Below are 24,903 nucleotides of genomic sequence, written 5' to 3' on the forward strand. Positions count from 1 at the left end.
ACACTCACAGGCTCATTGATCATGCCTGCTTAGTTCTATAAAGCAAAATGTCCCTTAAGATATATTGAAGATTGGGATTTAAAAACTGACAAATTCAATTCTCAGAATGTAAGCAGGTTGGGTCACAAGAACTGAATGTCTTCAAGCTGACTGTCAGATCTTTCCAAGGGCAAAAATGAAAGATGATATAAGCTATTACAGGCCATGAACCTGTTCTCACCCACCTGATGCTTTTACTAATTAGCTTCTTGGCTGGGTGGCAATTTGGGGCAAGTGCATGCAAGCTGGATTCACAGGGGAGCCCACATTCCACTCTGCCATTTCGCAAGCCACTGGGATACTACACTGCTTCTCTTGGCTTCTTTCCCTCCCAGGAGCCCTGCTCTGCCCTGGTGGAAAAATGAGAGCAGGATAATTTTTCGTTAAATGAGGGAGGGATTTCATGGGACTCTGGTGTTTTGCTAATTTTATTTTTTAGTGGGTTGTCTAAAAACATTTATGCTTCTTGACCCATCAGTTTCACTTCTAGGATTCTATCATGAAGAAACAACCTACAGTATTGAAAAAGGTTCAATCACAAAGTGTTTTTGTGACATTATTTAGACTAGCATAAAATTGGAAGCAATTTACATGTCTTAATAATTGAAGAATGGGTAAGTGAATGCTGATACACTTGTTTAATGCACTATTATGCAGCCATTACGATGTTATGAAGTTATGCCACAACATGGAAAAAGTATTTATGATGAGGTAAAATGCAGGATCCAAAATTACATCTTACTAATAATTCATTGCTTTGTAAAAACACAAATACACATAGGAACACTAAAGGAAATATAATGTTAACAATGCTTAAGTTGAGGTGCTGGGATTATAAGTGATTTTTTCTTTATTAAAAATATGTGCATGCTGTGCTTATATTACTTGTAAAATAAAATATAAGTAGACATGAAAAATGGGCGGTCTGGCATTGGAGGTTAGAGATTGGTGAAGCAGGCAGCTTCTAGGTATATTCTTAAACTTTTCTCATTTTAGGCTCCATCTAATTACAGGGACCCTTTATACTTTTCCTGAGATAATAAAGAAGGGGATGTGAAGACATAGTCTACTCCTCTTTGGGAATGGATGTGTGTGCTGGGGGATAGAGGGAGATGGCAACAGGATTCTCCTTGCTACACAGTATGTCACTGCTCACATCCACTTCAGGGTTGATCACTTTTGTTGCCTATAAACATGTTCAAGGTAATTGCTTCAGAACAAGGCAAAGTCAAACTGGGACCAAAAACGACCAAGACCTTGAGTTACCGTCCCAGAAACGGATCTCTCACACTGATCCTCAGTAAGATTTGGAAATGCCAAGGCCTTGCTGTGGTTCTTAAAATAATTTTTCAACCTAATCTAATAGGGTGGTGCAAAAATAATTGCGGTATTTGCAATGCAATGTCCTTGCATTGCTATAAATACCTGAGACAGGGTAATTTATAAAGAAAAGAGTTTTAATTGGCTCACAGTTCGGCAGGCTTTATGGGAAGCATGGTGCGAACATCTACTTGGCTTTGGGGTGGGGGCCTCAGGAAGCTTGCAATCATGGCAGAAGGCGATGGGGGAGCAGGCACATCACATGGCAAAAGCAAGAGACAACGGGGGAAGATGCCACACAGTTTTAAACAACCAGATCTCATGAGAACTCACTGTCAGAACAGCACCAAGAAGATCTGCCCCCATGATCCAATCACCTCCCACCAAACCTCACAATTCAACATGAGATTTGGGCAAGGACATACCTCCAAACTATATCGTAGAGGTAGAGATAAGAACAAAGAAGAGTCAGGGCTGACTCTTCTCTTAAGCCTTTTCTTGAACTAATGCTAGAATTAAGTAAGAGCCAATGCCAAGCTGGTATGATATTGAACAGACCTGAAATAGGGGGCCTGGAGACATCAATCCATGGAGGTTCATGTTGCTGTTCAATCCACCTCACATCTTAGCCTAAAAAGTGAATTTGCAAAGCCTTTCTATAGTAGTACTTCTAGCTGAACACTTCCCCCTTACCTCCTTGAATTTTCCTTCCTTCCATTAACATTTTACTTCCAATGAAACTGGAAAATCAGTGGTAGCATTAAAGCAGGTTTATAGTCTTTTAAAACCAGGGTCAATTCTATGTAATAAGTAGTTATTAAGCATCTTCTTTGTACAGGCAAATAATGCTAGATAATATGTTGTAGTGGAAGAGTTCTTGCCCTAGGCATTATAAAAACTTTCATTTTGGTCCTGGCTCTCTCTTACCCTTTGAGGCCCTGGCATCTTCATCTATACAAGAAGAGGGTGGGACCACTGGATTGTCTCCCAAGAGCCTTTCCAGTTCTGGGTTTCAATGATCTAAGGACCCCTGTGTGGTAGACTGAGTTGCAAATAAAGGTTCTTTTTTTTTTTTTTTTAAAGTTTCTTAAAAAAAAAAAACTTCATAAAATTGCTGTACACTTCTAAAAAAAAGAGGCTACTTTGAAATAACAGTGACAGTGATAGCTTAGTTTTATTGAGGCCTTATTATGTGCCAGTCTCCATGCTTAGCACTCTACATGGATTAATTCCCGTAATCTTTATAACAACCCTGTGAAGTATGAGCACCATTATCCCTATTTTGCAGATGATGAAATTGAGACTTGGGAGATCAGGAGACATGTACAAGGTCTGTTAGTAAACCATACATCCAGGATTTAAACTTGGGCAGTGTGACTCTAGGCCCAGACTCTGTGCCACGGTGTTTATGATGCCTACCCGTTACCTGTTGAAAGTTTAGAGATAACCTGCAAAAGGACCATTGTTTTTCACATCCCAAATGAAGTGAATTGGTATCTTAGGTTGCAAGAGTGTTGGGACAGGTATTCTCTAGGGTACTTTGGCTACAATATGGACCAACCTGAGAGAGCGTAAGAATTTACTGGGGCCTCTCGCTTTTTGTGAGAGGTTGTGTGTGTGTGTGTGTGTTTGCACAAATACATACACATAGGTACAGGGAAAACTTTGAACTGGCCCAGATAAGGGAGTCAAATTGGATGAAACAAGTTGACCAAGATTTAGCAGAGAAACAGCTTTCTTCGACTTAGATTCTTTATCCTGGTTGGGTAGAATGAGAGGTAGGGGCAGAATGCGGGAGGGTATAGAAGAGGAGATAGAAAGAAGATCTTATAGGCATATTGCAAAATTTATTTGAAGGGTGGGAATTTGGTCTGTCCTGACCACCTTGTAATGTGGATTTTCTGGGACTTGTCTTGGGAAACATCTAGGCCTTCATTAATATGTTTTGGCTCAAACTCACAGGTGTATTGAGAGAGGCCAATGACTGCAAATGGAGTAAGAATTTAGCTTGGCCTTGCTTCCCTGTTGTTGTTATAGAACAGTTGATTATGTAGATTCAAATTGCATTTTTAAAGACAGAACCACAATTATTCTTTTTTTTTCCTATCAAATATTCTCAGAGACAGTCTGTGTGCCCAGGAGAAACAAAGTTATTTTATTGATTGAAGATGATGTCAGACCCCTGGCAGTGGCATGATTAAAGCTACAGGGAGATTAAAGGTTACAGAGTTCATACTATTTTAGTTCTTGTGCATGAAACAGGGAGTCTTTTCCTTTCCTTTCTCAAATACATGGAGTAGTGTTTTCCTCATTATGTGACTCTTGACATGTAGATGAACATAAGTTCTTCAAGAAGAAAATAGTAAACTGGAGAGGACTCTGCAAAGCTTTTTCCTTAGGCTGATTTCTTTTTCTGTTTTAAACAGAGACAAAGATGGCACGAGGTGGGTGAGGGTAGGGGAACGATCTGTGTCCAGTTAACATAAAGTGATTTGGGTTTTGAAAAGGATATGGAGGGGCCGAGTGTGATGACTCACGCCTGTAATCCCAACACTTTGAGAGACCGAGGCAGGCAGATCACCTGAGGTCAGGAGTTCAAGACCAGCCTGGCCATCATGACGAAACCCCGACTCTACTAAAAATATGAAAATCAGCCAGGCATGGTGACACATAGCTGTAATCCTGGCTACATGGGAGGCTGAGGCAGGAGAATAACTGGAACCCGGGAGGCAGAGGTTACAAGGAGCCTAGATCCTGCCATTGTACTCCAGCCTGGGTGACATAGCAAGACTCCATCTCAAAAATAGATTAAATAAATAAATAAATAAATAAGAAAAGGATACAGAGGACAAAATTGAGAGAAGAAAGACCTTGCACGAGTAAAGTTTTCTCAGAGAAGAGCTGAGTATCAGGAGAAAATCAGTAATATCAGCCTGAAGAATCTAAATCGTACTGGAAAATAATCATATGGTAGTTTCTCTCCAGGGACTCAAGTTTAAAAGCCTTGGGCGGTTTTCTGGTGTTTCAGTTGAAAAAGGAAAAAAAAAAAAAAAAAAAAGGATGAATGTTTTGTTCAGAATTGGACAATAGAAGCCGGTGGTTATGTACCATAGCTCTGTTAAAAGTCCAGCTTTGATTCCAATTAGAAGTTGTTCCTTTGCTTCAAAATTAGGGGAGACACCCTAAAATAATTACCTTGCAGATTTGAGATGATTTTGCTTTTGATCATGATTATATGTTGTGCCAAAACAAGATGGAAAGACACATTTCCGTGTTTGTTCACTGTATGTCTGTTCACTTTATTTTTGGCAACATTGCAAGGAAATAATGTTAAATTAATCACTTTGTGGTTTTGTGGATTTTTTAAAAACTTGAATGTTTTGAACATGCTCTCAAAATACAGAGATGTTTGTGTACTTCTTTTGCATTGCTTTCCTCCTCTCATGGAGTGGATTAAGCCTTTCCTTTAAGTGATATGAATGAATCATAGATAGGCCAGGACAGAAGATAGGAATGTGGTTCATGTGCATCTCACTTAAACTCCTGAGTCTTAGAATCATTTTGATTAGGCTGACAAGGCTTTGCAGAGAGTCCAAGCAGAAATTAGACGTAAGGACTATCTCAAATCCAGGTCTGTTATGCATTTGCATCTAGTCTATATAATGTAAGTCTGTGAGTTTTTTTTTTGCTGAGACACCGGGGCAATGGAAGTGCCAAGAAAGCAAGTGGAGGCATCTTCTGCTTGGAGAAGGGTTGCACTCTGTGTTGGGAAGGGCAGTCTACTTTCCTACTCCAAGAATGGATGGACCGTTGATTAGATGATCAGAGTGTAAGCTCCATGAGGGCAGGGATTATATTTTATGTGTCTTTGTAGCCCTTATTGTGTCTAGCATGAGGCTGACACATGTGTGGAATAGTCGATAAATACTTAATAAATACTTAATGACTTGGTTGAAAAGAAGTTGCCCCCCTCCCGCCCCACCTATCTGAGCTTGAGGCACTCAAATTGGGAGCCTCACTGAGTGTTCTTTTTTTGACCAAAAACCTACCTTATGATGACTGCACTCCCTTCTGGGATGTGGGACAGTGAGCCTCACTAACCTCCCCTGCTACTAATAGCGGTTTAAAGTTTGCACCCTAAAGGCGACAGTGGTTTTGGCTTTTGTCATCATCCACCCTTCCAACTTGGAATGGAAGTGGTAGCTTTCTAGGGCTGTGAGGTCAGAACAGAGCAAGCCTTTCTAGTCTCAGACCTGAACATTTCCATCACTGGAGACCGGCCTGGCTTTCCGGACACAGCTGCTGGACACTGAGGTTTCTTTTCTGCCCTAGTGGAGATGGACTCTGCTACTCATTTAAAAGCCAAGCACCATAGGAGGACAAGTCATTCTCTTGGAAGAACTGGTTTGGTTAACTGCTGGCCATTGGTGGCAAAATAGAAACGACGTTTTTATTTCTCCCTCCCTTCCCCTCCTGAACATTTCAGAGTGACCAGTGGTTGGACTCTTGGCGGCGCTTACCCTGAACCTGAGTGTTAGGGGAGAGGGAATCTGCCGTTGCGGTTTCTGGAGCTGCTCATAAGCAAGAATTCCCTATCCTGATCAAGGCTTTAAGCCTAAAAGAAAGCAGAAATAGGTATGGAATATTTCTGTGTGTGTGTGTGTGCGCGTGCGCGTGTGCATGTGTGTATGCATGTGTGACTGTGTGCATGCAGGGTGGGGTGGATGTGACGTGGGAGGGGGTGGTATACTTTTCAGGGTCCAGGGCAGCTCAGTGTCTGCATTTCCCTGCCTTGCAGGGAGCGTATGTAAGTCATTTTTGCTTTAACACCATACATGTTCCTGTTTCCATTTTTTGAGCAAGGAAAAGTAATTTGGTAGTCATCTCTCTAGTTTTGGGCACCAAAAAAGATTTATATATTATGCTTGTCAACCTATCAGAATATCCCAATTTGACAGTTCAAGTACAGGAGTCCTGGAGGCACATTGGGAGGAATGGAAAAGGGACTGGTTGCTTACCCCACTGGTATGCACTTCCCAAGAGAATATGATGAAGGGGACTTTGGAGGGTCCCTTCGTGTTGTCAGACTGCCCAGCACAACAGTTGGAAGCCAGGTAGCAGTAACCAACAAGAAGTGAAGAGAGAAGATGAACTTTCTTCATATACTATATATACATTCTGGGTCACTCTGTCTCTGCATGACCAAAGGAAGGGGGTTCATGTTTCCAGAGAGATTGCAGGCCACTTAATATCATAGAAATAAGAGCCTGGGAGCCAGGGATCCAATTGACCTTTATTGTGACTTTGTGTGTGACATTATCTTCATTCTCCACCAATTACTAAAGATCCTTAAAGTGAGAGTTTCATTATTGAACGTTATTATTTAATTCCAATACTTAACATGACAGATTCTGTCCAAAGAATTTTTGAATCTCTAATGAATTAGTGGATACTGTACAGTGCTGAGAGAGAGAAGTCATCTACCAGTCATTTTTCAGTTGAGAAAATAGACGTCAAGAAAAGAGGAATCAGTTGTATACCCTGTAAACCAATAATATGATTAGAATTTGAATATTAAATTGTGTTACTAAAGTTATCAGTTTCAGTCAACCCATATTACCTGTTTAGAAGAATTGGTGGTGAGGGAGGGGATATGCTAATCATACACCCTTTCCAGAAGGATGGTCTTTATATTTTTCAATTTCTAAATTTTGTCAGAGGCACACTTCAAATAAAAGAGGCTTCCCCTTTAAGCTTCTCCTACCCAATAACAACAACAACAAATCTCGATGACTATTTCGAGAGGGCTGAAAGGCAACTTTGTCAGTAATAAGTATTCCAAGTCCTTCTCTTATTAAGCCAAGCAGCATCCAAAATGGACACTATAAAAATGATTTTTTAAAAAGATGTTTCAGAGCCTTATGAGATCAGAGAAAAAGATTTGCATCGAGGCAGGGATCATTACTATCTGGTGCAAGCCAAGCTCTCTTCACCTTTTATTTATTTGAGTCTTTATTTTGCATTTTGTAGCTCGCTTCATATGCTGAGCTGCTTTACAAATCCTGTTATGGGGTAATTTTCCCCACTGTCCTGCCCCCACCTCCACAGTAATAAGATTTGGGTTTTTACCTTAAATAGAATACAGAGAGATGAAGCCTGTGAAAATGGACCTTGAAAAGTTACCCACTTTAATTACCCTACTTGACTGTTCCAGGTTTCTCAAGCATTCTTAGGAGTTAAGTCCAGATTGAATATTTAGCTCATGCTAAAAGTGAAAGAGGAAACCTAGAGCTCTTATGCTTCCACTTTCCTCATCATATCAGTGCTAGGGCCTGGAATCCCCAAAAATCTATTAATTTTAGGTTAAATTCTCTACTTTGTTTCTGCAATAGAATCCTCACCCTCCAATATCCATTTTCATTCCCTTTAGAGGACTAATTTATCCATCAACTGGGTGTTAAGCTTCCTGTTTCCCCTTCCCAGGTCAAGGGCAGCCCAGGTGCCCAATTTCTCTCTCTCTTCACAAGGCACCACCAGCAATAGAGATGAGAAATTCTGAAGAACAGCCAAGTGGAGGGACCACAGTATTGCAGCGTTTGCTACAAGAGCAGCTTCGCTATGGCAATCCTAGTGAGAATCGCAGCCTACTTGCCATACACCAGCAAGCCACAGGGAATGGCCCTCCTTTCCCCACTGGCAGTGGGAACCTGGGCCCTCAGAGTGATGTGTTGAGTCCCCAAGACCACCACCAACAGCTTGTGGCTCATGCTGCTCGACAAGAACCCCAGGGGCAGGAAATCCAGTCAGAAAACATCATCATGGAGAAGCAACTGTCTCCTAGAATGCAGAATAATGAAGAACTCCCGACTTATGAAGAAGCCAAGGTTCAGTCCCAGTACTTTCGGGGCCAACAGCATGCCAGTGTTGGAGCTGCCTTCTATGTCACTGGAGTCACCAACCAGAAGATGAGGACCGAGGGACGCCCATCAGTTCAGCGGCTCAATCCTGGAAAGATGCACCAAGATGAAGGACTCAGAGACCTTAAGCAAGGGCATGTCCGTTCCTTGAGTGAACGACTAATGCAGATGTCACTGGCCACCAGTGGAGTTAAGGCCCATCCACCTGTTACCAGTGCTCCCCTCTCCCCACCACAACCCAATGACCTGTACAAGAATCCCACAAGTTCCAGTGAATTCTACAAGGCCCAAGGGCCACTTCCTAACCAGCATAGCCTGAAGGGCATGGAACACCGAGGCCCCCCACCAGAGTATCCCTTCAAGGGCATGCCACCCCAATCTGTAGTGTGCAAGCCCCAAGAGCCAGGGCACTTCTATAGTGAGCATCGCCTGAACCAGCCAGGGAGAACAGAGGGGCAACTGATGAGGTATCAGCATCCCCCTGAGTATGGAGCAGCCAGGTAAGAGAGTTCTCTTTCTGTCATTTCCTGACCTCATCCCCAACCAGCTTCTGCTGTGTGTTGGGAATCTTAGGGAAGGAATGGGCAGCTGTTTGGTATAACAAACTCTGCAATGCATGACAGGCTTCTGGCTTAGAGAATTGCCTGCCAACCTGAATTTGTAGCCTCTGTAGCCATAATTAGCACTGTATTAACAATCCCTTAGCTTTGTAGGTTGAGCATGGCCTCAACTGCCTAGTGGATGAACAGGAGCAAAAGTCTTGATTTCAGCAGCTATTCGCTGTCCTGTCTCCTAGGATGTTAAAGAAGGGGTCTGTGTTTCTCATAAGCCCTCCTTGAGAAGTAGAAGCAAATTACCTTGCACTTTAATTAGTCTGGAACATCCTATCACTTGCACATATTCCCCTCCATGAAGTTCTCATCATTTATTTTTGCAAACAAATCTGTGTATTTCTTGTCAGTTATCATTTTTCCATAGAATTACCATTATTCTTTTGGACACTAAACAAATACCCAGATGTTATGGTGGGGGAGCTATGTATGTATGTAGGTTCAGAATGTTACTTGCCTTATGCTTGCAGTTTATGAAATCTGGACTGTTGTATCTTTTTTTGGTAGAAAATTTATTAGTTGCCTGTCACATTTTTAAACCTTTGAGTTAAATTCCCATCACATCATATAGAAATTTTAGTCAGATGCTAAAATACAGAAGGAAAAATATTACCATTTCTGTCTTATATACTTAGTTGTTCCTATATATACTTCTTAATTATTCAGAGGTCCTTTGTCCCACTGCTATATTCACTAGATCTTATGATTCTATGATTCTGTTCATTGTTCCTGTTGTTAGTATTTGGGCCATGTCTCTGATCAGTAGTATTTCAACATATAGGGCAGGAGAAAAGGTTTAAACTGTGGGCACCAATGGTGGCGTTTAAGTGTGGTATCCTGCCCCATGACCGTGAGTAATGATGGGTGGCCATCAGGTGTGAAGTGCTTGGTCCTAGGCTGGCCTTCATCTATATGCAGCTCACAGACTAGGTCTGTGATGTCCTTTGATGTCTACCTCTTTGTCTCCTGTACCCTACTTGCTTATTTTGGAAAAAACCTTCTGGCTTGAAGTTCATTGAGTGACTCAGGAGAGAAGGCAGTCATGGGGTGGAGTAGGGTGAAAGTAAGAGAAGGCACCTAGCATTTCCTGGTATTTCTTTGTTTTGCCCTCCAGGTCCTGTTTTTTTAGCCAGAGGCAGTTCACTTTGGACTCCACCCCTAACATTGCCAGTTTAGGATTTTTTTTTTCCCTCTTAACCCAGGTTGATTTCCTAACCCTTCAACCTCCTCTGTGCAGCTTTCAAAGGGCAGGAGCCTATGTTCTGATAAGTGTCTTGGAACAGGAAATGGGGTAACCGACAGGGCCACTCAGGTTTAAAAGAGATCAGGAACCAGATTCCCATCTGACCAATGAAACGGAAGACCCGGGGAAAGGTTGATCTGTTCAAGACTGCTTCACTTAGTGGAAACCCATTCAAGCCAGCAAAATATCAATGAAGCTGGGGGTTTCTGTTTTACTTTTCCCATCAGTATGGAAGAGTCTGTTGATGGGCTGACGTCTGTTGCCTTGTGGGAGGGGAGTGTGTTGGCTGGGGTGTGGAGCAGAAGCCACAGCCCCACTCAGCACACAGCCCGCCTTCCTAGGAAAGCTATTTTCAGAACTCATTCACCAGTATTGTTTGTGATCTGAAATGACTCCCACAGTGTTTGAAGCTAGATGGAAAAGCCCTTTGATCTCCCTAAATAAATAATAGGGAGCCCAAAGAGGTTTTTTTTTTTTTTTTCTTTTTTTTCTTTTTTCCCATCCTGATTAAACCACCGGAGAAATTTAGCTGCATGTATTTTACAGGAAGATACATATTTTTTTATCCTCCCACCTAAGTTATCTGTGGATTTCTCTTTCTTTCTGTCCTCAAAAGCAACAGAGCCCATGCTGATCTACCCTTGTTGAGCAACATTTTAATATACAGTTTTGCTGTAACAAGTTTTTCTCTATGGGAGAGCAGCAGAGTGCTTGATAATGCTTGATGAATAAGCAAACCTAAAATGGCCCTAGTGGGAGGATGCTCCATATGAAATTTGGGTCTGCATCAGGCAAATTCTGGCTGTAAAATTGTTGCAGGGCCCTGCGTGAGGGAGTGGCACCTATTGACATATTACTGGCAAAAGGAGGTAGTTGAACTGCTTTCCAGAAGTGTACTGCTTTAAGGTGGTGACACATTTTCCCTCCTCCATTTCCTTTAACCAACTAGCTATACAGTTTTTGAGTACCTTTCCAAGTAACTGCTGCTAGCAGCAGCCAATTAGAAGACTACATTCTGAGCCCTTAATCCACAAATTACAGATCAGGATGCAAAGCAAACTTTTTGAACAAATTGCTGTTAAGAAAACATTTGTTTGCTTTTAGAGATGCAGTGAACTGCTGGAGATTTGCTGTTAAAATGAACAAAATTATAAACAATCCTTTTATTACTTCATCTTTCTTATGTCTTCCTCTCCCCACTTAAAAAATAAATACCTTGAATGCCCAGAACTCCAGATGAGAAACAAGGCCAAGCCATCTGAAGAATTTTAAAATTTCAGTCTTTGTCTTTCTAAGTGCTGAACCTTTTCTGCATCCTGGGTTTATATATTTATCAACTGCTTTTAAAAATTAAATCATTTCTGTTTATAAAGCAGCCACCTCCTTTCAATTGTTGAAATCATGCCCAGATTTGAGGTTTCTTGAAATCCTTGTTTAGTGGAATCTAAGGGTGACCTAACTCTGTAGTTCAGAGCAGAGCTGGTTGTGCAAGAGAAACCATCAGGAATTTGCAGCCTGCTCCAGGATTCACAGATTCACCGATTCACCATTGCAGAGCCTGGGAAAGGCAGTTTCTGTGGTGAGGATCAGTCGAGTTCCAGGCTATTGGGTGGCACCTGCTCTGGTGAGAGTGTGTGTGCAGGATTGCACATGTGTGCCAGGAGTGTGGAGTGTGTGTGCATGCACATGTGTGCATGTGTGTGTGGCTGCAGAGGGTGAGGACTCCCAGTCATCGATGTGGCAGGGTGGAAGGTGCTATGTCAGCTGGGTGGAGTGGCTTTTACTTTCCCTTTGTGTCCTTACTACTGTCTCTGGGAGGAGTGTACCCCCTACCCCACCCCATTCCCCCAACTTTGGGGAGGATCCTGATTTTAGTCACTGGCCTTTGTCCTGCATGTATGCTATGTCCCCTTTTCTGCAGAGCCCCAGTTGCCCAGGTAGCCTTAGGAAGGAGCAGGATAAAGGGAGGGAAGTGGCGGGAGGCAGGTCAGGGCTTGCATGGAATCATGTGATTCTGTTGTCTGCAGGCGGCTTGTTGTTCCTGGTTAACGTGTCAGTGGGGAGCGATTCAGGCTGCTGTGTGCTGAAGGACCTGGAGAGTGTGCTGCTCATGTGGCTGCCACCTTTATTATTACTGTCATTACTCTTACTGTTATTATTTAATTTGGGGTGTATTTTGGCTTCCTCTGACATCCCTCCCCCACCTCTCCGCCCAACACACACACACACTCTGCCTTACCCCCTGTCATTCCTTAATCCTTTTTTCTCAGGGGGAGCTTCACCCCAGTGTTCATTCCATCCTGCTTTTCCCTGGTGAGAGGATGCTGAAGCCCAGATTGAGTTCTTCACTGAAGGGCTTTCTCTCCCTTTGCGACTGCCCAAGCCGTTGCTTGTTTGCAAACCAGCCAGTGACGGGCTGCCTTGGTTTTCCCAACATCACAGTGCACTGAGATCTGCTTCCTTTTCCAGTCTGGGGAACTGAGGGGCAGCTGCCTTGTCTCTGTTTATCTTCATCCTCAGCTTATCTGACCCCAGAGACCTCCTTCTGCAGACCTCATGGTCTCCTCCTTCCCAAGGTCCCTGGAAGGCCATGTGCTGTCGTCCAGGGAGTGGAGGGGCCTTTCAGTCTCCAGGCAGGAGGGAGGCCAGTGGCCGAGTTTGTTTGAGAGAGAGGTCTGGGTTGCTTGATGAGGCCCAGGGGAGCTGTGGAGAGAAAGCCCAATTCAGAACTGGGCGTTCAGTCTTTAAAAGAGAATACCTTCCAGGCCTTGGACTTGCAAATTCTGGGAACAAAAATGAAGGTTAATATAGTGATTTTTTTTTTCCCTTAAAATTTGCATTGGAGAACATGAAACGTAAGCCCCTCTTTTCTGCCCACAAAGCAGAAAAGAGGCACACAAGCCCCAACAAATCTCAGGACATTATATTTTAACTCTGTAGACATGTAGAAATTATAATAGCTCTCAATCAAAGAGAGAAAAGAGCACGTAGTCTTTTACCTGTGAGGAAACTGAAGATCCATAAACTGGAAAATAGGAACTCTTCACCAAATAAATGTATAAATAACTCCCAGGCTTTTGATTGAATGAGTGCTTTGAGCTCTGGGGAAAAATATGTATGGCAGCAACTTTCCAGTTGTACTCATGAGTACCATGTCAATTTTTCTTTGCCCGAAGAGTTCGCATGCCCTGTTCAATATTCAGCAATTATTTATAATGACAAATGTATGTGATTGGAAGAATGTGGGTACACCAGAGGCATAGATGGGGCTGAGCGACAGAATCCAGGGTTTGAACAGGTTTGAGGACTCTTGGGAAGATCTAGGTTATTGGGTATCCATGAGAAAGTGTTTGGAATGATTTTATAGCTATACAAAGCCCTTATAGTGAAGATCCCTTGTAAACATGGATAAATGAACAGTAATGGTAAATGGAGTGTGTGTGTGAGGAATGTGCTTTAGCATCTGGAATGCCAGTTAAAAGTTAATTGCTCCTGGTTATTTGTCCCAGTTCCACCATGAATTTTATGCAATTTATTGCAAAGATTAAATGGATATCCTTTAAGTAACACGCTAACAAGATCAGCTTATCTCACTGGGAGGTAGAGAAGTGACTCTTTGTAATTCCTATTGCGCCAAAAATGAGAAGACCTCAGTATTTTTGCAATTTATTTGTGACCTCAAGAATAAAACGGGCTCATGCAGATTAAGTAACTTGCGCAAAGTTACACAGCTCGTGAGCAGCAGAAGAGGTCTCCAGACTCCCTCTGTTGGGATCCAGATCCCATGCACTTAGCCATCTGTCTTCCCTGGATTGAGAAATACCAACGGTAGAACAAGCGTCCACAGGACATGGGAGCATATGAGGTTAATTGGGCATGAGCTAGGGGATGAACAAGCTTTTTGTCTTCAGTGCACACTGACAGATATTATTCCTGGTAGTGGTGACAGTGGAAGTGATCCATCCACATACTCTTAATTGTTTCCCTTAATGGCTAATAGTCATTAGGTAGGAATTGTTTATACCTAGATGTTAGCATTTTGTACCTGGTAATTGGGTACAAAAATGGGAGAGCCACATTAAATAATGTGCCAAAGGTCTCTTTCTGGAACTTTCTATGACCAATAGGCTGGAAATCTGAATATCAGTACACAGAAATCAATATATTATGGTAGTAGAAAAAGCCAGAAACTGGGAATTGGGAAAGAAGGATTCTACCCTGGCACTACCACTCTAATATTTGGCAGATCATTTCACCTTTCTGGACCTCATTCCCCATCTGTCCAGTGATGGGGTTGAACTAAATAATTTTCTTATAAGGCCTTTCCAGTTCTTACATTTTGTGATTCATTACACCAAAAATAGTATGTTAGCATTGCTTGTAACCCTCTTCAAGTCTTTTTATGGTTACTGCTAATGGGAATCATTAAATCATTAACAACTGGAAGCAACAATAATTATTTAGTGTCTGTAATATAAGTATCTACCAATCCTTGAATAGTTTTTTTTTTTTTTTTTTTGCCTTTTTTTTTTTTTTTTTTTTGGTGAATGTATGAATTACTAAAGGGAGGTGCAGATAGCAAGATGAGGGGTGGTTTCTATGGCTGTTCATTGTTTCCTTCCTGGCAAATGGAACATAGTTTCTTAACTAGGATCTTTATGTGTGCTGTACCACATGTATAATGTCAGAAAAGGTTTAATTTAAAATAATGAGATGAAAATTACCTTGTAGAAGAATGATTTGAAATGTTTAGACTTGAGCAAATGGGTATACAAGTGTGTATCACTATGATTTTCACAAAGTGACCATGGAGGTTGTCTGGTTCTGACCCTCATGGGATCACACCTCTGTTTGTCAGGCAGAGTCACAGAAGGTCAGGCTGGAAAAGGGCTGTAGTCTTTGCAGAGATAGAGCAGGCAGGGTTAGACTTCCCCATAGTCAGACCCTGCCTGCTCTTCGTTTTGCAGGTGTCCTGGGGGCATCAGAAGCCTCCTCATCTCACTTTTGTGAGCCCTTCTCCCCCAGTGCCTTGGGAGAGAAATTAACCCGCACCTGCCCTTCATGTTTTACAGGCAAGCGCAGGACATCTCATTGCCATTGTCAACCAGGAGCTCTCAGCCTCACAGCCCTACTTCTTCTCTGACCTCTGGGGGGTCCTTGCCCTTGCTACAATCTCCAGCATCCACTAGATTGTCTCCTGCCCGACACCCCTTGGTCCCAAACCAGGGAGACCATTCAGCTCACCTGCCTAGGCCGCAGCAGCATTTCCTTCCTAATCAGGCTCACCAGGGGGATCACTATCGTCTCTCCCAGCCTGGCCTGAGTCAGCAGCAGCAGCAACAGCAGCAGCAGCACCATCATCATCATCACCACCAACAGCAGCAGCAGCAGCCACAGCAGCAGCCAGGAGAGGCCTATTCAGCTATGCCTCGGGCTCAGCCATCCTCTGCTTCTTATCAGCCAGTGCCAGCAGACCCTTTTGCCATTGTTTCCAGAGCCCAGCAGATGGTTGAGATCCTCTCAGATGAGAATCGGAACTTGCGGCAGGAGTTGGAAGGATGCTATGAGAAGGTGGCAAGACTGCAGAAGGTGAGGCTTCCGTTTTGGGATATTAGGGCCTCTAAGTCGTATTTGTGGGACTTGTTTAATATCCACATTAAAGTGTCCACTTGTGAATCCCAGCATTACTTGTGGCAGATCTTCAGGACTTTTATATCTGGAGGTTAGATATGGGTCAAACTTCGGAAAAAGCCTTCTACCTGTCTACCTAGGAGAAGTAATGTCTTACATTTACACAAGGAGAAAAATAATTATACAGTTTTTCCAGATGCCATAGTCCTAAAGAAAACGTGATTGATTCTTTTAGAATGCCAAAAGGCAGTGATACTTTTTGAAAAGAATACTGGTGATGCCTGTATAGGTAAAGGATCTGACAGCACCTTAAGGCTCATTGTCTTGGTCACATCTTCCCAAATATGAATTTGAATCTTAAATGTAAAAATAAATGTAGTTCCTAGAAAAATCTCACCAGCTAAAGTTAGAGCGGTCCTGCCTTGTTCTGGAAAAGGCTCAGAATACTTTTCCTAGTGGGAGTTCTCATAGTAACTCTCTTTCAACAATCCCTCCTCCCCACCCTTTGATTTGGTCCCTCTCTGCAGCTCAGATTCAACATCTGCTCTCTTTCTCTGGTGTGTGTTGGGGGCAGGAGGGACTTAACACCACAGCTGGGTGACAGGTGACAGCCCTAGGCTGAGGAAATAGAAAAAGGATTGTATCTCCAGTTCACATTCTTCTCTGCCCGCCCCGCTCCTGCAGCTGGGACTTTAGCTCTGGAGTACCCCAAGCGAGGAACCTTAGCTCTTGGCTTCCAGGGGCTGCTGGTGAATAGCGTTATGCCTTTGGCAGCTTCTTTGCAGCTTTTGTCATTGTGGAGCTCATGTGGTTTGGTCTCCCTACAATGTGAATTGTTCAGAGAGGTGAGGGTGAAGGTGGGGAAGGGACAGGGGGATGCCTTGTATTGTCCAGAAACTCTGTCCTTAGGAAACACCAGGAGTAGAAATTTCAGAGGCCTGAATGGAGCTGAGTATTTGTAAACAGACATCAAATCTGGGGGCCTAAAGGAGATGGGGGCTTATTATCAGCAGAGGATTTTTTCTTTTTTTTTGGAGACAGAGCCTCGTTCTTGTCATCTAGCCTAGAATACAATGGCGCAACCTTGGCTCACTGCAACTTCCGCCTCCTGAGTTCAAGCAATTCTCCTGCCTCAGCCCCCTGAGTAGCTGGGATTACAGGCATGTGCCACCACGCCTGGCTAATTTCGTATTTTTCGTAGAGACGGGGTTTCTCCATGTTGGCCAGGCTAGTCTTGAACTCCCAACCTCAGGTGATCCGCCCGCCTCGGTCTCCCAAAGTGCTGGGATTACGGGCGTGAGCCACTACGCCTGGCAAACAGGATTTTTATATAGGAAAATGGCTTCCCTGTCCCTTAGTTTTCCTAAATCTGGATGAGGGTTGTTGGAGTGCTCTGAGAATTGTTTCTTCCCGGCTATTCCCTGATTTTGTATTTTCACCCCCTCATTTTAACTATATCCCTGCCCCCATCACTTTGGTGGAATAAATTAATTATATCCATACACTGGAAACCCAACCTGGCTGATTAGGTTAGCAGTTGACACCCCCTCTCCAAACTCTCTCTTCAGAGTGATCCCAGCCCATCTTTGATACAATCACTGAAGGATGAACCCAGCTCTTCTACAGACCCTTTTTGCCAAAGGATCTAGGGTGATTGTGTGTGTGTGTGTGTGTGTGTGTGTGTGTGTGTGTGAGAGAGAGTGTGAGAGTGGGTTCAGCCAGTGACAGGGAAGAGGAATAGAATAGGATTGCTGTTGTTTGTTCCCCAAGATGGGAAAAGATGCCTCAAATAAGTGTAACTGGAACAGCTTGAGTGTTGGGAAAGTAGAGGCTGACCCAGTGTCGAGGTAGAGTAGAGGGGAAGGTAGAGCAGGAGAGGAAAAGAAAAGTGGCGAAAATTAAGGTAGATCCCAGGTAGTGCTGGAGGAAATGAAAAGGCCCGAGGCTCATGAGGGGAATAAGTAGACAGAGTAAGTCTGGAAAACCCGCTGCCACCCTCCTCTCTGCCCCCACCATCACCCAGCCCAAACCAGTGGATCTATCCTTCTGTGATGGCTTTTCCTGGAAGGCCCTACTGAGAGCTGTGGGACTTGCCCTTTTGAAGGATAGAGTATCTATACAGTGGGTAGGGGAAGGATTAGTATAAGATCTTGAAATAGCAGTCTGCACACCTTGAGGAAAGGGACTGCCTTCCAGCTGTTGCATTCTGTGCACAACTGGACAGCCTTGAACTATAAGCGCTGCCCAGAGCAGACCAACACCAAGCCTGCTCTTTCAGATAGAAATGTTTATTTTCTGTCCCCAGCGCTTGAGTTTCATGCAAAAGCTTCATCAGGCGCAGGCCTTGCAGATCTTGTCTCTAAATGCCATTCACCAGTTTTCACCTTCTGTGCTGCTATCTTGGTGCCATCTGTGAAGAGAAAAACACTTTTGAGTCTGCTCTTTTCCGTGGTGTAAGCCTTATTTGTTTGCAGGCAGTCCTGTCTCTGGCAGAATTTTGGACATGGAGGCGTGTTGAATCTGACTGGTTTGGCAACCTTACCTTTCCTCTAGTGTCCCACTAGGGGCCTGATATTTCTCCCCATAAAGTACCCTGAGCTTTGTTAAACAGGATAGTGGAAAACACAGAAGGAATGCAGAATGGTTGCAGAGTCCAATTTAATCTGAAAATTGCTTAATAGGCCATAGGTTTATTTGTCTTATACAAATTATATGCAAATATCTGTGTGGTTATTATATGTGCAATGGAGCTATACTAGTTACAGAAAGACTGTGGAGTCTAATTTCTCATTTTCTGCCTGATTGTGGCTGATTCAGAGCAAGACTCTTTCTCTTTGAGTTTATTTTCCCCATTTTATGAGATTTGCAGGGGTGTCATAAAACACAACTCTGATTGTGAATTTCTGTTCAAAAATCTATACTGGTTTCCCACTGACTATGGGATAAAGCCCAAATGCCTGGCATTAAAAGCATTTTATGATCTGACTCCAGTCTATCTTAGCAGCCATATCTCGCCAGGTTCCCTCTGTGTACCCCACAGTGTCCAGCCAAATTAGACGACTGGTCATTCTGGGAATGCATTTGCTTACTCAGAATAGAATACCCTTCCCCTCACCTCTGCTCATTGAAATCTGACCCAGCTTTCAGGATCTGACTCTAAATGCCATCTCTTCCCAGATACTGTTCTCCTCCCCACTTCCCCCAAAGAGGAATAACTTCTTCCTTGTCTGTACTTTATGGCACTACTTCTACTTTTCTTAAAGATGTATCTTGCCCTGTATTCTTTCATTCGATTGGATTGAAACCTCCTTGAGGGCAGTGAAAATGTTCTCATTCATATTTACACACCCCCAATAGTACTTTAAAGAGTTGGTATAAATATTTGGTCCTTGGTAAATGTTTGTTACATTGAACTGAACTGCTTCATGAAGCTTGGGGTTTTTAGGGTTGGTCTCTGCTGCTGACAGTTGCTCTTCAGAGGCAATTTAACTTTTCTCTCTGCTAAAATGAGAAGAGGTATCCTGCTTATTAGGCAGATAATCAGTACAGACTGGAACCAACATGTGAAAGCCCTTTGAATGCTTTGGAATAAAGTATCTATATACTATATATATTATTACTAATATTTTCAAAATTAAGAGTTTTCTTCAGAAATTAAAATTCTTTATAACCATTTATAAAATTTATTCTGTCTTACCATCTCCTCTGAAGGTAGAAAGTGTCTATTTTTTTAACCTGAGGAAAGACCATGACACCATGAGTGAATTACTAAGCTTATGGTTGAAGGTGGAGATCCTTCCTTGAAACTTTTCTCGTCTGACTGTGTTATGCTTGCCTCCTGGCCATCTGTGAGCCCTGGAAGAAGCTGTCACCGAGGATTTGCATGTTTGTTTTCAGACCATTTTCCCCATCAACCTCCTACCATCACCACCATCTTCTTTTCTGTTGTTGTTAAGGTGGAGACAGAAATCCAGCGCGTCTCAGAGGCATATGAGAACCTCGTGAAGTCATCCTCCAAAAGAGAGGCCCTAGAGAAAGCCATGAGAAACAAGCTAGAGGGCGAGATTCGGAGGATGCATGATTTCAACAGGGATCTGAGAGGTGAGGGAACCAAAGGACTTGTCTTTGTACTTCTGAAGCAACTGCAGGGTGGTGAAGGGAAGGGCTGAGCAAGATTCAACTAGGCTCTTTGGGGCTGTCCAACCCACCGGTATGGGCAGTAAATGGCTGGGCATGTGCCAGGCTAATGTTTTATGACTGCAATAGTGCTCAGTCCCAAGCTTGATTGATCAAAGTGTGGATGTACCTCACTGGTCTTCTGAGCGATGAGCTGATGTGTTTATCAGGCAGGATCCCTGCTGGGACCCCTGGACCCACCTGGCCCACCCCCACAATAGGTGCTGCCTCTTCTTTTTAACAGGTTTTGCAGAGGCATGCCCTTGGACCGTGCAAGCTTGAAGTATAATGTCCTCTCTTATTTCAGGACTCACTGACTCCTTTTATTTTTGACTTTCACCTGATAATATTGAAGACTTTGGGAAATATTTCTACTTTAAAGTGCCTTCAGCACGTTCAAAACTACTGACTTGGGAATGGTACTTTCTTTATTGATTTTTCTCTCTCTCTCTTTTTTTTTTTTTTTTTTTTGAGTTCGAATCTTGCTCTGTCACCCAGGCTGGAGAGCACTGGCACAATCTTGGCTCACTGCAACCTCTACCTCCCAGGTTCAAGTGATTATCCTGCCTCAGCCTCCCCAGTAGCTGGCTGGGATTACAAGTGTGTGCCACCATGCCTGGCTGATTTTTGTATTTGTAGAGAAGGGGTTTTGCCATGTTGGCCATGATGGTCTTAAACTCCTGACCTCAGGTGATCCACCCGCCTCGGCCTCCCAAAGTGCTGGGATTACAGGCATGAGTCACCGTGCCCGGTCAGGGATATTACTATCTATCTTTGAATTTTGGTTATTTTATCTTTAAAGTCAGGCAGCCCAACTACGTGCTGCTAGTTGTCCCTTTCTAGCTTTGACATTACATGAGTTTGAAGACTTTATAGTAACTGTGATGCTCTTTTTCTCTGGTTAATGAAAGATATCTTTATATATTTGGGGAAGGATAATTTCCTTGAAATTTAGAATTCTGCAGTTAACTTAGGTTTTGGCAGTGAGGAGTGAAAGCATTAAATACTTACCTCCTCCTCCCCGGCCATGGTCTAGTATTATTTTGGGATTCACATTTGCAAACTCATGTTAGTCACCCATTCCTGTTTAACAAGAAGAAACAGGCTTGTTTTAGCAAAGGTCAGTATTTAGAGGGCCAATAGTATGTGCATGATAGTTTATATTTGAGACCCTGTTGATTGTCTCCAAATTCCACAGAGCGTCTAGAGACTGCCAACAAGCAGCTTGCGGAGAAGGAATATGAAGGGTCAGAGGACACCAGAAAAACCATCTCGCAGCTCTTTGCAAAAAGTAAGTCTGCAAGCTGCAGAAACAGGTATTAATGTGTGGATGGGAGCAAGGTGCGTGAAAAGATTACACTGTTCTCTTTAGCCTTTTAGAACAGCCAGGGCAGAGTCAATATCACCTAAGGATTGTTTTTCCTATTCAGGCATGAAGTTGGAAGATTCTGTTCTTTTCCTCCTAAGCCAAGAAGGCTGCTTGCCACAACATCTTGTCACATCACATTGCTCCTTCAGCATTAAACTAGAGAAGCCTGTTGAAATCCCTGCTAGTGTCATTGCTACCTAAATAAAGAGCCTTACTGAACGTGAGGTCCCTTCATGTTGAAGGGATTTTCTTAGAAGATCCCGTGTGCTGGCTCTGGTAGAGATAGGTTTAATGTGCAGGATTGATGATAGTGTTTGGAATACTTCACCTGTATCTGGGGCTCCCTTTGTTAGGCATCTAGTATTTATTGTTACACAGTGGCAGATTGCAAGGGGAGCTAATCCTATGGCCTGAACTAGTGACTCTGGCTGCACAGTTGGAGGATGTGGGGGAGGGCAGAGCTGTGTCTTCCTCATAATAGTGTTTCCTTTGTCTGGAAATACTCCTAGGACCATGACAATGAATTAATCTTCTTCTTTATCGGTCTCTAATGGACCCCACCCAGCTAGACAATGTCTAATTATTTCCAATTGCCTTAATAAAACCAGCAATAAAAACTTCATAGTGGATTGAGTCCACAGGGAGAATTACTCGGGGAGAAACAGATGAACTGCTCTCGTTTCTGCAGATGCCTGTAGCTGGTTTCCTCTCCCCCCAGCCTCCCTCAGTGTAGCTCTGACTGTAGTTGTGCTCAGTAGGGATTGTCAGTCTCTTCCATCTTTGCTGGGTCTCCAAATGACCCTTTCAACTCATTCCATGCAGCTTCTAGCGAGCTTTTACAAGTTCGTTTGATCTTCACTTACAATACCGCCCTCCCTTCCTGAGTTATTCTGTTGTGCTCTGGCTTCAGAACAGTTTTTTTCTTTTTCTTTTCCGTGTACCTCCTGTTCCTTTGTCAACATATCTTAGAGTAAGGAATGTAGTTTTTCTGGTGTCATCAGTGCCTAGTACAAATTTTTGTGAAAGTGCTTTTGTGGTATCACAGTTGCTCTCAGAGCTAGTTCACTGGCAGAAAGAGGGTGGCAGACTTTCAGATCAAAACAAACAAAACGTATAGATTCTTTGTTCTGGATCAGCTAGATCATACTCCTCTCTGTATGGAGATGGTATTTCAGGTGTCCTAGGAGCTCTTCTACAGGTTTATACAATGTGCTAACTTAGTAAATCAGACGGTATTACCAGCAGAGCAAAAAACTGTCAAATGGCTCTAGGAGGGAAAAGTGAAGTTCACCAGCTAGCCAGGGAAGAGGGCATGACTCTTGTCCCTCCTAATTTCTTTTGGCTTGGGACATTGACAGGGCCCTGCATGGTTGGAACTGTGGCAGGAGAAAGGAAAGCCCTCTTGAAAAGCCTCTCTGGAGAATGTACTGCAGGAATCCTAGAGAAACCAAACCAACTCAACCCTAGAAGAAGGCAGCCTAGTATAGTAGAACCAATCTGGGTGTAAATAGGGGCTCCACTACTTGTTTACCCACTGTGGGACCTTGTGCAAGTTGGTCAAACTGTCTGGGTCTCTGTTTTCTCATATGCAAATGGGAGAAGAGAATAGTACCTTCCTTGTATGGTTGGTCTGAGGATTAAGCTAGTACAATACCTGGTATGCAATACGTATTCAACAAATGTTCCTTTCTTTCCAAATGCAAAGTCAGAATGCGAAGGAAGGTGAGGCTGCCCTATTGAAGTTTCTCCTATAACTTAAGGTTTGAGTCTCAAGATGAAGAGCACTTAACCTCCAAAAAATCAAAACTACTTGTTTGAGTTTCTGGTGTGAGGTCTGTCTTAGTTAAGAGGAGAGGAAAGACATGGGACATAACTACTTGTGTCATGGTCCCCTGTAGTTATAATGAAGTGATTCAGAAACATGGAATTGCTAATTTTATAGGTCAGGTGACTCTCAACCTTCTCATACTAAAAATTAGTATACACCATCTGTTGTATCACAATGAAAGGTTTTGAATCTACAGATTCTCATTATTAATCGTGGTGATGATGATCATCATCTGCTTTATGTAGTAAGTTCTTTTGGTGTTTGGTTGTGCTTTCTAACATTTCTTTCACTTAAATAAATATTCTATCTCATTTGATCCTTACAAATATTGCGAGGTTAAACAAGATGGTAAAATTACCTCTGTTTTACCATCTAGCATTGTTGATTCTTTCTTAACATGTCTATCTTTCTGCTTATATTATTGATCTGATTTTGCATGCTGTCTACTTTTTTCATTAGAGCCCTTAGCATATGAATCATATTTGTTTTAAATTCACAGTCTGTTAATTCCAGTATCCCTGCCTTATCTCGGGGTCTGGTTCTGATGCTTGCCCTGTCTTTTCAAACTGTATATTTCACCTTTTAGTATGGCTTGCAGGTTTTTTTTTTTTTTTTTTTTTTTTGCGTGTGTGAAATGGCAGACCTGATGTACGGGGTAAAAGGCACTGCGGTAAATAGGCCTTTCGGGATGTGATGGTAAAATCTGGGGGAAAGGGAAATGCTCTAGACCTATGATTAGATCTCAGTCTTTTACTGAGCCTGTACCTCTGGACTGAACTTCACAAGTGCATCTCGGTTTTTTTTCACCCCTTTAGGTGGTGCAGGATCACTAGAAAGGGCTTCAGCTGGATATTTCTTTCTCTCGTGTAGAAGGCCAGAGCATACTGGAGTTGGATGTTTCCTTTCCCCTGGGTCAGTTAGGCTCTGGAAACAAACAAGCAAGCAAACAAAATCCCAAAAGCTCATAGATTAGGTTCTGGTTAAATAGTTTCTCTTGAGGGCAGGCCTTGTTAAGAACAGAATGCCCTGGCGTGTTTCATGATGGTTCATTTTTCCCTCCCCCTGCTGGAATCACAAGGGGTCCATTTCACTAACAGACATCTACAACTAGGAATAAGCAATGAAATCTTTAAGTGATCATTTGGGACGAGTGAGAATTACTTTGTTGGAATTCAGTGATATCACTTCAGGTATAATATTCTGATATTCTCATTAGCTGTGGGTACTGGAACAAGGTACAGCCAGCCACTAGAAGAGGGCAGATTGAGATGAGAATAGTATATGGAACAAAGTGTAAAATCTGTTTAGAGATTACTTATAAATCTCTATTAACTTATACAAATGCTAGCTTGTGATCATGTTCTTTCATTCTCCTAAAAATTATAGTTTTGGCTACTGTCTCATACTGGTGCTTTCTTCCTCTATTTTTCTTATATCCATCCACAGATATTTATTAAACCCTCATATAGATGCTGCTCATCTGAGCTCTCTTTAAAACCCAAGCCAGAAAGACCATTATGTGCCCACTAAGCTCTTCCATTCTAAGGTCAGAGAGTATATTTGTATACACATGGACACACACATGCAAGTATATGTACACACACATGTTTTTGTATATATGCAAGTATATATATACACACACACTTTTTTTATATATGTATATATACACATGTTTTTTTATATATGTATATATACATATATATGTGTGTGTGTAAGCACACAAGCATATTGGATTACTTTTTTTTTTTTTTTTTTTTTTTTTTATGGAG

The 24,903-nt window shown here is 42.6% G+C and overlaps 1 protein-coding gene across 1 annotated transcript in view; it reads left to right on the plus strand.

The window, feature by feature from the left end:
• The window catches only part of AMOT (angiomotin), a 63,391-nt gene that overhangs the window by 9,969 nt on the left and 28,519 nt on the right, over positions 1-24,903 (plus strand). The window contains exons 3-7 of the mRNA XM_011984532.1: positions 5,846-5,994; positions 7,843-8,776; positions 15,203-15,719; positions 19,718-19,862; positions 21,136-21,228. Coding sequence (XP_011839922.1) covers positions 7,905-8,776; positions 15,203-15,719; positions 19,718-19,862; positions 21,136-21,228 — 1,627 coding nt within the window. The 5' untranslated portion in view covers positions 5,846-5,994; positions 7,843-7,904. The remainder of the gene's footprint in view (positions 1-5,845; positions 5,995-7,842; positions 8,777-15,202; positions 15,720-19,717; positions 19,863-21,135; positions 21,229-24,903) is intronic.

This window comes from Mandrillus leucophaeus, unplaced genomic scaffold, assembly GCF_000951045.1.
Source record: "Mandrillus leucophaeus isolate KB7577 unplaced genomic scaffold, Mleu.le_1.0 Scaffold269, whole genome shotgun sequence".
NCBI classification, from domain to species: Eukaryota; Metazoa; Chordata; class Mammalia; order Primates; family Cercopithecidae; genus Mandrillus; species Mandrillus leucophaeus.